The 15,264-nt window shown below is 48.2% G+C and overlaps 1 protein-coding gene across 4 annotated transcripts in view; it reads right to left on the reverse strand.

Annotated features, from left to right (window-relative positions):
- PLEKHA7 (pleckstrin homology domain containing A7) overlaps positions 1-15,264 on the reverse strand; it is a 207,984-nt gene that overhangs the window by 161,384 nt on the left and 31,336 nt on the right. Inside the window, exons 1-2 of one of the 4 annotated variants that reach the window (XM_024731563.1) lie at positions 14,508-14,585; positions 13,213-13,286 (exon numbers count right to left, since the gene is read on the reverse strand). The exons of 1 other annotated variant lie outside the window; for it this stretch is intronic. In XM_024731563.1, the coding sequence (XP_024587331.1) occupies positions 13,213-13,253 (41 nt within the window). In that variant the 5' untranslated portion in view covers positions 13,254-13,286; positions 14,508-14,585. Of the gene's footprint in view, positions 1-8,329; positions 8,349-8,400; positions 8,596-13,212; positions 13,287-14,507; positions 14,586-15,264 lie in introns of those variants that run through there. 2 more of the 4 variants (XM_024731568.1, XM_024731570.1) reach the window with 2 other exon arrangements.

Here is a 15,264-nt window from a genome sequence, read left to right on the forward strand (position 1 = left end):
ACTGCAAGAACGGAAGCCTCACGGCTGGGGGGTGGGGGGGATGGGCCTGGGGGCCCAAACCCCTGCCTGAGCCAGGAAGCTCCCTGTCTTTACACTTGGTGACCCACTGCCAGCCATGGCAGCCTTTCTTTCCAACTTTCAGCCTGGCTTCCCTTCCACCATTGTCTGATTCCTTTCCAGTTTGTCTCCATACAGTGAGAACTGATGGAATTATTCATAAATATGACAACTGGAAAGAACTTTTGAAGCCCATCTTGTTTGTGCCAGATTACCTCGGGAAACTGAAGAAAACACGTTTGTAAATGTTTAATAAAATTCAGAGAGCCAAGAAAACGTGCCTACATTCTTGGGTTATCTTTTTCCAGGCTCAGCACCCTACGAGGGTGATACCTGAGAGAGATGCCAGGCCAGTAGTTAAATCGAGTTTGAAAAACTGGACCCAGTAGGGCCATAAGTAATAACATCAGGGCTGAATACCTGGGGTGGTAACAGACCAAAGTAATGAACCTGAATTGGCTCAGTGAAACCATAGCAGTATTGAAAGTACAGTGATTAGAAAGGCTCCTGCAACAAAAGGCCCACTCAGTTGAAATCTAATCTGTGTTAATTAACGCCCCCGAGAATGAAAACACTTTTTTATCAAGGTGCAGTTCCTGGCTCCAGCTTTCCCATAAAACATGGCTTCTGGGTGGAGGGGCCCTTCTGAGCCACACAGGCCTGCACCTCCATATGTGGCTCACCCCAGGCCAAGCCCAGGGGAAGGAGCCCAGGTGACACTGGTGGATTTTTAGGGCTGAAACCTACTGCCCCCAAGGCACCCACTGATGACAAGGAGATGAGTGACGGCCTGGGTTCCGGGTTCCTGTGCACCCCATGCCCCAGGCCTCTACTCTCCAGCCCAGACCAAGCTCATGTACACACCCTCACCCCTCAAATCCATCCCCCGCATGGCTCCACCAACCATAACCCTTGCTGTGAACCGGCTTCTCTGTCCACCTTGGGCCACACGTCCTTTCAGTTTCCTTCACTCCTGGACACTGGCTCCTGTTTCCTTTTGTCCCGTATGCAGCCACTGGCAGCTCCCCAGCCCCACTCCCGCAGCCATCACAGCCTTAAGTCCCACCAGTCCTGGAGAAGCCGGCACAGCCACCAAGTGGCACCCAGAGCAGAAGGCATGGGGACCCAGGGCCTGAGCTGAGCCAGGAAACAGTAACGAGATGAGAAGCCACTGAAGATCTAGATTCCACACACAACCCCCCACACCCCGCCCGTTTACTCAAATGTTTCCTGAGACCTGGGTGCCAGGAGAGTGAGGATCAGGCCAGTCCCTGGTGAGGGGGGAGAAGAACAGAAGGCAGGGAGAGGGGGACATGCACAGCCACACTGCAGAAACAAGTGCTGCAGGAGTCCACAAGAGAAGGGAAGAGCTGCGCTGGGGATTCCGGGAGGGCTGCCTGGCCTCCGTCACTAATCCATGTGAAGCAGCTGCTGCAGTCCCAGTAAGCAGTAGGTACTAACTACAAACAGGTGATTGCAGGGTCCAGCGGAGAAAGGGTTCCCACAGCCCAAGGTGATACTCCACTCACAGGCCCCTGGTCAGCCACAGGAGAGGTGCTTAAATAATAAATAACGACAACAACAACTGTGTAACAGCTACACCCCCGAGGCTGAGGCCTCCCGATGCTCCAAGGGATTTCACCCCCAATGTACAAAAGGGGACACTGAGGCACACAGAGGGCTGGCCCAGGGCAGGGAAGAAGCTCTCACTCCAGTTACCTGCCAACTCCTTGAACCCAAACTTGTCCTGAAACTTTGGCTTCCTTTCATCACTCAGTCCCCTCTGCCCAGCTCTGCAGTCTGTCCTCCCCAGGAATAGACCCAACCAGCAGCTCCCCTCTGCACTCCTGCAGGACCCACTGCCAGTTGTTGCCTTTGGGTTGGGTGGGGGGGGAGCTCAGGCTGAAGAGCCTGATTTTCTGAAACATATTCCTCCTCACTTCCGGGTTACAGCTTTTTCCAAACCCAAAGCACAAAGCCCTCAAGTTTTAGAAAAATCAGGTCATCGAGCAAAGTTTCTTCAGCACGGTCCCCAAACTACCCCCGCCCCAGGCTGGTTTCTCTGACACTCACCAGGATGCCTGAGGCTCCTAAAGAGATGACAGAATCTCAGCAGCTCAGCCAGAAAGGGCTGCAGAAAGGCCGCCAGCTCCTTCAGGTAATCCTGATTCCAGGCTCCGCAGCTCATGGGAGGACAAGTCTCAGAGGCAGAAGAGCACCTGCTTCTCACACCTGTCCTGGCCCCTCAAAAGCACTGACCCTGCCGCGGCTTCCAACCGGCAGCCAAGAGCTCCTTCCAGAGAGTTTACAGTTACGGCTACAGGCAACCTGAGAAGTGGCCCAGAAAAGAGGCCCTTAGCCCTGCACCCACCCCTGGCCGTGCCCAAAGGGGGCGTCCTAGCTGTTACTCTCCCCGGGGTAGGATCTGCAGGACACCTGGAGGAAGCATGAGGACCCTCCTCACCCACCTCTACCCGCAGCATCTCTCCCAGAAAGGGCATGTGTCGTTTCAACCTTGGCCCTCAGACCTACCCTGGCATCATCAAAGCCGGAGATAGGCTTTTGGCAGAGCCAGGAGTATGGAAGGTCACGGCAGCCCCACTGCACCCTCCTGGAAGAGGGTGGAAAGGCCAGAGATTTTTTTAATCAGATGGTCCTGAGATCAAACCGAGGTTCTGCCATTAATTAGCTATTTAACTTGGGCAAGTGGTTCACCTCTCTGAACCTCAGCTTTCTCACCTGTAAATTGGGAGCAGTAATACCTAACTCACCGGCTGTTGGTAGATACTATGAGTGAAGCACCTAACATAGGGCCCGGCACATAGTAGGTGTCTGATAAATATGTCCATGGTAGGCCTGACCAAATGCAAGATGCAGAAAGCAGGAGCCTGCATGCCACAGTCAGGCTGACATCAGCCCCCATCCAGCAGGGGAGCAGGGGAGCAAATAGGGGGAGAGCGGAGCAACTTTTATTCTGTCCTTTTTCCCAAAAAAGGAGGCTGAGGGAGGAGGAGCAAAGCCCTGAGTCCTGAAACTGTGCCCCAGGTGAGGAGGCAGCCCTGTGGCTTTGACAGAAATGACTGACTCACATGCAGCGAGGTGCACAGGCCCTGGAGACAGACTGCATGGGTTCAAATCCATCTTTACCTCTTGCTGCCTGTGTAGCCCTGAGCAGGATACTTAGCCTAAGTTTTATCACTCTAAATGGGCATGATCAGAATATCCACCTCATGAGGTTGTCTGCAAAAAGACCCCTGGAGACAGGCCCAAAATGCAGTAAGCACCCAGTACCTTTCACTATTATTATTGTTATATTGTCTCATGTAACACTCACTTCCTGAAACACGATAAGTCCTGCAAACTCAAGTTCTATCTGTGGGAACAGGCACCTTGATGTTGCCCTTGTGCATCCTCCCTTGAACCCGTGTTTCTAAGAATCTTTCATGCACCTGGTCTGCCCAAGGCCCAGGACCAACAACAACAAAAAATCAAGTGCCCAAGATGCGGCAATTGGCTGCCGGAGCCTTGGGAACTAGGGGGCACCAAGGGTGTTTCTGAGTTAAAGGCAGCCCTCCCCAGGAGATCCGAGAGCTAAACAGGCATTCTGAGAGAGGGGGTAATGAGGAGAGGGGGCAGCCACTGTGACCCAGGGACATTTGCCAGTTGCCTCCCCACCCCAGGGACAACTCATCATGAAAGACAAGGCCTTGTACACAGTCCATTCCTCCGGGAGGAGGGTGACGTTGTCTCTGTACAGCTGCAGTACTGGGACAGGGTGACGAAAACAGAAAAGCAGAGAAGCAAGCACTTGAACAAGAAGCCATATTTGGTATTTTCCAGATTTCAGCACCTTTTATTTTTAGAGGTACTTATTCCAATTTGGTTGAAGTATCTTCAGGTTCCATGTACCTTGCTTAATTTAGGACATTTTTTTTCTTTTTTGGTGGTGCGATGGCTGTTAAATACAGCTTCTCTCTGCCACCCCTGGATCCTAAGCCCTAAATTTAACTCCAAAGAAACCTGTCTGCCCTACTTCATGATTCCAGCCCTCAGAGAAAAACCATTACCTGCTTCTGAAAATCCGAGAGCTCTCACAATGGAACACCCAGAAAGGTGTGTCCTCGATCACAGGGTGCTGGGCTGCAGTACCAAAGCTGTCATCAGCTGACTAGGGAGAGGGCAAAGAAGGGGGACAAATGGCCCTACTTCATGGCCTAAATCTTGATGCTCATTCCCCTGGGGGGCCTGGAGAGCTACCTGTACAGCCAGGGCACGGCCACGGGTATCCCATTCTAGCAGCCCTAACGCCAGGCACAGGTGCCTACAGGGAAAGGGACAGTCTGGCATCTGATCGGCAGTGGTAACACATTCAGACGAGGAATTAACTGCCTGTCTCTCCACCCCAGCCCCCAGTCTCCTCTCCTTGCTTATTCTTTTTTTTTAAGTTTTTTTTCTTATTTTATTATATGTACAGTGTTGCATAACTGTCACCATTATTTATTTCTAAAACATATTCATTACCCCAAACAGAAACATTATAATCGTTCATTAGCAATAACTCCCCATTCCTCCCTGCCCCCAGCCCCTGAAAACCTCTCATCCATCTGCTTCTCTGTATTTATATGTGTCTATCCCCCATGTATGGAATCATACAGTATTTGCCCATTTGTGTCTAGCAGCATGATGTCTTCGAGTTTCATCCATGATGAATGAATATATCAGAATTTCATTTCTTCTTATGGCTGAATTATATTCCATTGTATATATGCATTTTATTAACCCATTCATCTGTTTAGATAGACACCTGGGTTATTTCTACCTTTTGGTTACTGTAAATAATGCTTCAATTAACATTGGCGTACAAGTATCTGTTCCTGCCTTCAATTCCTTTGGGTATACACCTCGAAGTAGAACTGCTGAATCATATGGTAATTCTATTTAGATTTTTGAGGAACTGCCACACTGCTTGCCACAGTGGCTGCACCAGTTTACGTTCCCAGCAGCAATGCACAAGAGTTCCAGTTTCTCCACATCCTCACCAACCCTTGGGCTATACCCAAGCCCCCTGAAAACAGCCTTCCCTTGTACCCTAGGATGTCTGAAAGCTACTGGGGACTGAATGAGGGGCTCAGGAATAACAGCAAAGGATTGCAGCCAGTGCAGCATCTAGGAGAGTTTCCCCCTCAGCTCCAGGCAATTTGGTAAGAATTTAAGCAAAAGCCATGAGGGCTGGAAGAGCTGTGCCTGCCTGCTTTGCTTCTGAAAATCAGAGCACCTAAAAATGGAAGGTCTAGGTAGATATGCCCTCTCTCACAGGGCACTGGACTACAGTAGCAGAGCATTTATCAGATAACTGGCGGGACGCAGGCGTCTCTATAGGGGGGCACACTCAACCCTGAGGTGATCAAATGACCCACTTTGGCTCAGGAAGAAAATATTAGAACATCTATTCATGTTTATTTTTATATCATCCGTTTAAGTGTGCATGTATATGTCTTATAGGTACATTATCACAGCAGTTTATGAATATAATTTATGATTATGCATATATTAGGGTACATGCTAATTTAGTAATAGGATATACATGATCAAAAAAGTTTGAAGACACCAATCCCTCCTTTGTTGCCTTTTTTCCTTCCTGACTTTTATAGTATATTGTACCAACAGCAATAATAATGACAACGGGGGAAATAAACTCACAAAATCCACCACCCCAACCCCTCGGAGCCTGAAACTTTCCTACTGCTAACTCACCCCTGGAGCTCCTACTCCAGGGGTAAGTGAGACAGTGGATCAGAGGGGAGGGGAGAATGGGCAGCATCTTTTCTCCCTGAGGCACTCACTCCACTCCAGCTCAAAGCCCAGAGAAGGGAGGCTTGTAGCCTACAAGTTAAGAACCCAGCTTTTGAATCAGGGATGCCTGTGTGTGAGCAGAAGTATCACCATTAACTTCTGTGGCAAATTAGTTAATCTCTCTTGACCTTGACTTTCTCATCTGTAAAATGGCAACATAATACTAGCATCTACTTCATAGAGTGGCTATGGGGAGTCAATGAGACAGCTGACATAAAGCACTAGTGCAACACCTGCCTGGCATATACTAGGTCTTCTAATAAAACAAGTAGGAGTGAAGACACACAAGAGGCAAAAGAAAGAGGACTCCGGGTGGAGCTGGGAAAGTGAGGACACACAGGGACAGGACCGAAGCGGGTGTGTGTGTGTGTGTGTGTGTGTGTACATCGCACACAGCTGTAAGTAACCACCCCATGCATTCCTCAAACATCCACTGAGCAGCCACTGGTGTCGGGCACCTTGAGGGATATAGGTACAAGGCAGGCAGAGTCCACTCTCTGAGCTCATTTCTGTGTGCCACACTGTGAACCACAAGCCCACCAGGGTACCAGAGAGAGTGAGCAGGGCACAGGGACGCCTGGAGTAACTAGCCAGGGTGTGAACGTGAAATCAGAAGCCTTAACTAGGGAGGGCCTGAGATCCAGGGCCTCTAACAAAAGGTACCAATCTCCTGCAGTAACACACACCACTCGGAATCCAGGAGGAGCCTCCGTTTCAGTTTCCCTAAATTTTCCATTCAGAGATTTTTTTAAAAACCTCTTCTCTTTTCCAAATCAAACTCTGCAGAAGGACTTTGTCATCTCAGATACCGGACTCCCTGCTTTGTTCCTTGCATCAGCCCCACCCCCCTGTTCAGCCATGAGGGTTTTATGTACCCTTGTGTGCCTGAGGCATCTGCCTGCGTCATGATTTGGGTCCCTTTCCTGCTGTAGCCACCTTCACTGGGCTACCCCACCAGGGGAGGAGCTGCCCCAGCTCTGCGGCGTTACAAAGTGGTGAAATGACCTCCTGGTTCATCTGCTAACGGGCAGTGCAGTAGATTACTTTTCAGGGCCAGGGAGCCTGGCATCAGGGCCTCCTGGAAAGGCCACTGACGATAACAGGGGCATGGAAACCCTTCCAGTTAGCATGAAACCACTTATTCCAACAGGAACGTTGAAATCATTCCAGGACACACATGTTCTCAATGTCCTATTTTTTAAATTCCCTACCTTGTTTTTTAAATTGGCTGTTAAACTTCAGCTCAACAACTCACCAGGTACATTATTAACTGCAAACACTGCTATGGCTTTGCTAGTTAAAGTTTAGGAAAGAACATTCCCATTAAAATATAATTTCACCAGCAGCCCCCAAGAATAGCCTAGCGTGCATTTCATTAGGGCAAATCTCAACTAGCACCCCTGCTTCCTCCCACAGGATTTCCCCAAACTGGCTTCTGTTCTCCTTATAGCAGAGATAAGAGAAAATCTGGACAATTCAAATTGACCCTTGGCTGGGTGTCTGAGGTCTGGGCAGTGCTGATCAAGGACAAGGGTTAGGGAGACACTCATGTATGTCTCTCTACCCAGCTGTGGAAAGGGAAGGGAGAAACAGCTCTGCTTAACGCCAGGCGGCCCTCCACGCCTGGGTCCACCCTTTACAAGCCACAGTGTGAACACAAGTCACCACCTGCCAGGAGAGAACGGCTGCCAGCTATCACTTCTGCTCTGCCTCACTCCACTAGCGCCCCTTCTCCAATGCATAGGTGCTCTCCAAACTAGGTTCTTCTGGTGTGACAGGCTAGGAGCCCAGAATGAGACCCAGACAAGCATTTGTCTTGGGCCCTCCAGATACCAGCATGATTTGGGCATCTGCATTAGACACACAGACTTGCCAGCCTGCTGCCTCAAGCCCCAACCCCTCAGCAGTCAATCACAGCACTGGACTCTAGATCCTTCTTTGGACCAACTGCCCAGGAAGAGGCGCTCATCTAAATACTAGGACAGTGTTCCCTGTCTAACCAAGCCCCAAACTCCCCTGGGGCAGAAAGGGGGCTCAGGGCATACAGGAAAAGGGGAAAGAAGTGATGCAGACAAGGAAGGAGAGAGAGAAAGGGAGTGGGGAGAGAGGGAGGGGCAGAGACGGAGCACAAGCAGAGAGAATCCCATTCAGCCCAAGCCAAAATAAAAAGTCCAAGGGGAATCTGGTGCAGGCAGAGGAAATAGAGAGCTACTGGGCTCTACCCATAGGAAGTCATCTGGATGTCAAAAGACAGGCTGCCAAAGCATTGAGCGGTTTGGCCAACCCACCCCAAGGTGAGGAGGCCTCAGGCACCCTTAATGCCCAGCAGCAGAGAGACCTGCCTCCCTCTTCTCCCCAGCAAGCACGAGGGAAACTGCTCCCAGACTCAGACCACGACACAAAGACACACACAGCATACATGAGGCTCCATCAGACCCCCAGGGCGACACGCGAAACGCCGCTCTCCAGTCTCGTTCTTGCCCAACTCACAGGCGAGCCAGTGCCTAGATCGGGCCTCCTCCCGCCACTGTCTGTGGTCTCAAGGCCTTCCAGGGCAAGGCTCCTCCCCACCACGCTCTGCTCCCCAGGGCTCCTCCGGATGCTGCTGTCCAACTCTGCTTCTGCCAGGCCACCTGGGGCAGTTCGGCCCGTGCTGCGTCAGCGTGACACTCCGCCAGAGCTGCTGCACGCCCCCCTGCCCTCTCAAGGGCTGCTTTGTGTTTCTTGCCAGCAAAGGAAGAAAACTGTTTTTGCAGCTGAACAACACAGTTTGGAGTCTTCAGTAGAAGGGTGGAGGCCAAAAGCCACCCGGCACACCCATGCCACGCCCCCAGCTACCAAGACTGCCCACGTGCAGGGGCTGGCACGCTCGACCAGCAAAACCCCCAAAGGGCTCACAGGGACTTCCAGTCCCCTACTAGCCACCCTACAGCACTGCAGACTTCTCAGGAACCTGCTAATGCCTGAAAGCCTCTGGAAATGGACCTACCACGTTCTCTAGAATACCTTCCCTACCCACCCATGGCACGAAGTGAGTAAAGTCTAACCTAGATCCTTCCTACTTCTACTTGAAGTCCATTTGGAGTCTCGGTAGAAAAGCAGACTGCACGATGCCCTTCCTGGTGACCTCTGACACACTATGAACCCAGAAGGCTGACCTCATGGGCCAGGAAAAGGGAACTTTAGAGGTTTGTGGGGACAGGGGAAGGCAGGAGAAGATTCTGGCTATTTTGATGCAGGTGATTACCTGGTGCTATCTCATTCCCTCATCCCTCCCCCGCCCCTCACCAAATGTCTATCAACTGATTGCAGAGAGCACTGAGCTGGGAGGGAGACCAGTGTGCCTCACGACAGAATTAGGGCTAAAGGATCTCAACAGGCTGATCCTCTGGACCCAATACAGCCGTAGGAAATCTACAGGGATAAGCTGAAAGACCTAACATGAGTCCAAAATCTCCCAGCAGAGGTAGCACAAGAAGGGAGAGACAGGCTGAGCACTAGCCCTTGATGTGATACGGTTACATAGTAAAAGGGAACCCATTTTGATTTTAGGCTACATTAATAAGAAGTATAATGTTGAGAAAAAGAGAGATGATGAACCCACACTCTCTGAGCTGGCCAGACACCAGCTGGCACACAGTTCGAGTCTACATATCACAATACAATGGGTTTGCATTGTTCACACACATCCCTTCCTTACGAAAAGCCATACCTCCCCATCCTGTCGTGTTGCAACTGTCAACCAGCATGTGCCACTCCTAGGGGTGGGCCCCTGATCCGAGCAGGGACAATAAGAACCTTCTCTAAGAAGTGATCTATAGATCCTGAGAGAGTGAACATCTCTCTGACAAGGGGGTTAGAAGAACTGAAAGGAGAGAGAACAACTCTGTCAAAATGCCCTTTGAGCACTGGGGTCCAACAGTGCCAAGACTAGATCAGACATACCCTTGAAGTTTCCAATTACTGGAGCCAATATATTTCCTTTTCTGTTTAAGCTGGTTTGAGTTGGGTTTCTGTCACTTCCAACCTGAAGAGTTGACTAATACACACACTTCAAGATGACTACTGATAAAGTGGAATATGCCCAGAGTGGCATTAAAGACAGTAAGTTAGTAAAAAACCATGTTTCCTAAAAGAACAAGGACGATTTAATTTGGAAAAGGGAAAGCTTAGAGCCACATGGGAGTCTCTTCAAATACTGAAAGGAAGAAGACTTGTTCTATGACGGGCCAGAGGGCAGACCCAAGACATCAGTGGAAGTCACAGAAAGTGGAGTTTCTAGGAAGTCTGAATAATACAACAAAACTGATGAATCTGAACCCATCTCCTACTCTATTCCCTCAGACTCACTGGATTAAAGCAGTTCCCTTTACCATTCCAAAGTAGTTTCTCAGCTTGAGCAAACTGCAACTTTTATAAACCTCAGCTTCCAATGTGTACCATGGGGATAATAATCCCTCTGGTACCAGCTTCAGGGTGTTATTTTAGGGATCAAAGAAGAAAATGTAAATGAAGGGTGCGTTATCACAGGCAGATATCCTAGGACCCATCAATGCCTCTTCTAAGAATTCATCCTGAGGAAATAACCAGATGCTAGTAAAGACAAGGATATTTATAACAGCATTATTCATAATAATGAAAAAAATCAATTAACAACCTAGTGTCCAATAATTCAGAATCACTCATAAAAACTAGATACTGTACAGCCTCTGGAAATCATGTTGTAGAAGAACAATTACTGACAGGGAGAAGGATCTAAAACAGATTAGTAAAAGAAGCAAGAGTCAAAACCATATGTCCAAGGGACTTCCCTGGAGGTCCAATGGTTAACACTCCACGCTTCCACTGCAGGGGACCTGGGTTTGATCCCACATGCTGCATGGCGCAGCAAAAGACGAACAAAAACACGTATGTACAACACGGTCCCAAGTTTATAACATTTATAATATATCTGCAATGAGAAAAGACAGGAAGGGGACTTCCCTGGTGGTCCAGTGGTTAAGACTCTGCATTCCCAATGCAGGGGGCCTGGGTTTGATCCCTGGTCAGGGAACTAGATCCTACATGCCGCAACTAAGAACCTGCATGCCGCAACTAAGACGGGCGCAGATAGATAGATAGATAGATAAACGGAGGGAGGGCGGGAGGAAGGGATGGGGGAGAGAGAAAAAGAGAGAAAGAAAAGACAGGAAGAAAAAATGTTAACAGTCATTATCCCTGAGGGATTATAAATATTTTTTCCGTCTCTGGGGTTTTCCCTACTTTCCTAATTATATAATAAATATGTATTTTTTAAAAATTCTTTTGCTGTTGTTGAAGTATAGTTGTGTACAGCAAAGTGATTCAGCTATACATACATATGCATATAACTCTATTCTTTTTTTTGATCCTTTTCCATTATAGGTTATTACAAGATACTGAATATAGATCTCTGTGCTATATAGTAAATCCTTGTTGTATATCTAAATAACTATTCCTTTGAAACTCAGAAAAAAAGTTATTTACAAGTGCTTTATTAACTGTAAAGAGCTACAGAAACAAATTAACATGGTTGTCAAACAGGTCTCTGCCTCACTTGTCTTTTTTGCTCTAAACACAGCAACTAGCCCTTGATTATAAAATGTCTTACTCTCTATTTTTTTTTTAATAACAGAAGCATATGAGGATTGTGAAAAACACACTGGATTCTTATAAAAGACCCACATCCAAAATTCTGTGACCTTTAGGCAAGTCAATTTCCTTACCAAGAAAATGAGGGGGGTGATAGTACTGCTTTGTACGTTTGTGGATTTAAACTTTCATTGAGAACCTCCAGATGCCAACATATTTCATAATTTTCTTTTATCCACTAGGGCACAGGGAACATTTTCCATATCACTGGTGGATATTTTACAGCACCATTTTATTTATTTATTTATTTTAAAAATAAATTTATTCGTTTGTTTAATTTTTGGCTGCACCGGGTCTTCGCTGCTGCACGCGGGTTTTCTCTAGTTGCTGAGAGCGGGGGCTACTCGTTGTGGTGCACAGGCTTCTCAGGGCGGTGGCTTCTCGTTTCAGAGCACGGGCTCTAGGCACACAGGCTTCAGTAGTTGTGGCTCTCGGGTTCTAGAGCGCAGGCTCAGTAGTTGTGGCGCACGGGCTTAGTTGCTCCACGGCATGTGGGATCTTCCCTGACCAGGGCTCGAACCCGTGTCCCCTGCATTGGCAGGTGGATTCTTAACCACTGTGCCACCAGGGAAGCCCTACAGCACCATTTTAAATAGATGCATAGCAATTCATTGTATGAAGGTACCATGATTAATAAAACCAAGAAGTGGTAAGTTTTCTTCCTTGGTTTGATTTCTGAAATAGAAATAATCTCCTCAGCAACCCTTTGGGCTTAGGTATTCCAAAGTGCCAGAATGTAGTGTGCGCTCAATAAATGTAAGCCATTATTACTACCATAGCCACTATTACTATTACCACTCAGGTTCCAGTTACCCAAGTTCTGTTGACTATCTTAGGTTTTTAAAAATGTTTCTCTGGAAGCCAGGAAAAAATGCTGTTATAGGTATATTTTAAAATCACTTCCTTGTTTTCCAAACACCTCCAAACATTCTGATGAATGGGTATTAACATATCAGTACACATGTGCTGTCACTCAGCAGCCAGTTCTCATAAATGCCTGAAAAATTAGAAACCTTCTGGCCAGTAACCATACACCTTGCTATAATAAAACAAAGGGTTTCCCAAAGAGGCATAAACCCAAGGTCTCTAGCAAATCCACGGTGGTTTTTTCTGCAAAACCCAGATGGTTTTGCAGAAAAAAAGTAGACTGATAGTCAAAAGAGAGAGGTCCAACTCTGACTCACTCCTTTGAATCAAAGACCCTCTACCCCTCTCAGAGCCTCCGTTTCCCCAACTATAATACAGGAGTAAGACTGTCTGGGCCATCTGCCGTATAGGCTGGATGGGAGGATTAGGTGATCCCATGTCTGAGGCACCCTGTGACCTAAAAGGCACCATGGATATGTGAAGAATATCACAGTCTCCCTCTGATCCCTCCAGACACTTATCAGGCCCCAAATATGCTCTCTTCTAGTCCTCACCAGCCCCTCCCTTCCTCTGGGTGGGCAAGGGCTTTGGCCACATAAACATCGACTGCAATGTTCAAAATTAGCAATCATCTCCACATAAGGTAAAGAGACGTGGGGACTGGAATCCCAGTTAAAGCGTCACCAGCATACAAACATCAGACTGAGCAGGGACCATAGCAGGGAGCCCCCAGGTCAACCACCTTCATACTAGTCTCAAACTCACCTGATGACAGCATGGAGGTGAAGTGAGATGTTTCTCTTCATGCATCTCCTAAATGCCCTGCACTGTGCTGAGTCCTGGGGTAAAAGAACCAACTTAAGTGTTATGGTCTCACCACATGGTTCTCAACCCTGGCTGTACATTAAAATCACTGGGAGCTTAAAGAAAACACTGCCAGGGACACAGCCTCAGAGATTCTAATTCATGTGTTTATTTTATGATCAGCTACCACAAGAAAGATACTCCCTTTTAGAAAACAACCCCCCAAAATCTCATCCATTACTAGTTAGGTAAACCACAATACAACTGTCTAAGGACATACTATGCAGCCATTAAAACTGATGAGGTAAATGTTAATTAATGATATGGAATATATATCATTATTAAAAAATACGAAATACTTTAAACTGTATTATCCTAGTCTTCTTAAAACACATACACGTAGATACACAACAAAACGTTAACAGTGATTATCTCTGGGTGACAGGATTACAAGAGATCTTTACTCTCTTCCCGTTGCTCGTATACATTGTCTAAACTTACGACAATGAACATGAACAACTTTATAATACAAAAAGTAATTTTTTTAAATGCTTGGAGTAAAGCTCCAGTTTTGCCACCATTAAAAGCTTCTAGCCAAAACTGTGTCCTCCCGCTAGCAAAGTATGTTGGGTGGGTCTCCATTCTAGGACACATTCCATTCACAGGCACAGTACAGCTGCTTGTGGGCTTGCCCGTCCCACCTGGGGCAGGGGCTGCACTGCCAGCTGCCTCCCTGGGCCCCCGGGGCCAGCCCTTGAGGGGGTGGGGCATCGGTACTCAAGAAGGACCTAAGGCTGCAACCACAGCCCCAAGGCTCAAGGGAAAGCCTCTGGAATTTCAGCAAGGTATCTGGCCTTCTGAAGTGAGTGACATCTTGGTCCCTACCACCTAGGCCTTCAGAAATAAGGCCTTCAGTAATGAGTTACCGAACCACAGGCAAGGTGAAGAGCTAAGCCCAGCCGAAGCCTCTCTGAATCCCTGATTTGGGGCTTCACAGAGGAAGTGAGAGTGTTCCTCCGGAGCTTGTCCTGTTTGAAGTATTCTCTTTGTGACATTCTAATGTCCATCCTATCCCTTTTTTCTCCTCCAGCTCTTCCTCCGATCCAAGGGCAGAAACCAGCCTGGAAAGCCAGGCTCAGCCAGAGAAGAGCCAGCGTGGTTTGGGCAGGAGTGCTGGGAAGCAAGCATGGACAGAATGTGCTGTATAGCTCTAAGGAATTCCCCCAACGTATGGGAGACCCCACTGTTTAACTCACCTCTAAGAAAAGGGAGCTGCTGTCCAAAACCCCACCCTCTGGGCAAGCTCTGTCCAGGAGCTTCCCCTATAAGATCTCATCTCTGCAGTGAGAAGCAATGTTTTCACTCTGGTGGAACAATCAGGCTATGGAGCACATTGTTTTCTTAGAGCAGCTCAGGCTTTTTTTTCCTGTCATGTTTTTTTTTTCTCACATGACATATACTTTCAAAGCCAGACCCAAGGAGAGGATCAGGTCTGTTTCACTCACTATCATACGCCTAGCTTAAGTGCCATGGTAGACACTCAATAAATAATTGTTGAGTGAATGCACACACGCACACCAACCGTTCCTGAAGCTGAGCACCTGGCAGGATGTGGTCACAACCCTCCCACGCCTAGACCAGTGAACACACAGCTATCTGTCTCCTTCTACTGTCAGAACCATCACACACCCATGTCAAAGCAAACCTGATAGCCCCAGTCAACATCAGCTTGGGCATCTCCACCCCTCCCCATCACTACTCTTACAGATGAGTAAACATTCTAGAGAGGTGAGGCAACTCCTCCTCCCTGCCTCCATCACCCACATTTTACAGGAGGGCCAGGTCCATCACCCTAGAATTGTTTCCCTCCATGTCAACTCCCCGTTCAGCAGCCTTCAGTGGCTCCCCATGACCCAGAGAATCAGGCGATGTTCCTCGGTCCAGCATCCAAGGCCTCCCAACCCACCACCCTCCTTGCTTCCCAACCAAGCTCACGCTCACTCCTCACCTCCA

This window comes from Neophocaena asiaeorientalis, unplaced genomic scaffold, assembly GCF_003031525.2.
Source record: "Neophocaena asiaeorientalis asiaeorientalis breed wild unplaced genomic scaffold, Neophocaena_asiaeorientalis_V1.1 scaffold571, whole genome shotgun sequence".
NCBI lineage: Eukaryota > Metazoa > Chordata > Mammalia > Artiodactyla > Phocoenidae > Neophocaena > Neophocaena asiaeorientalis.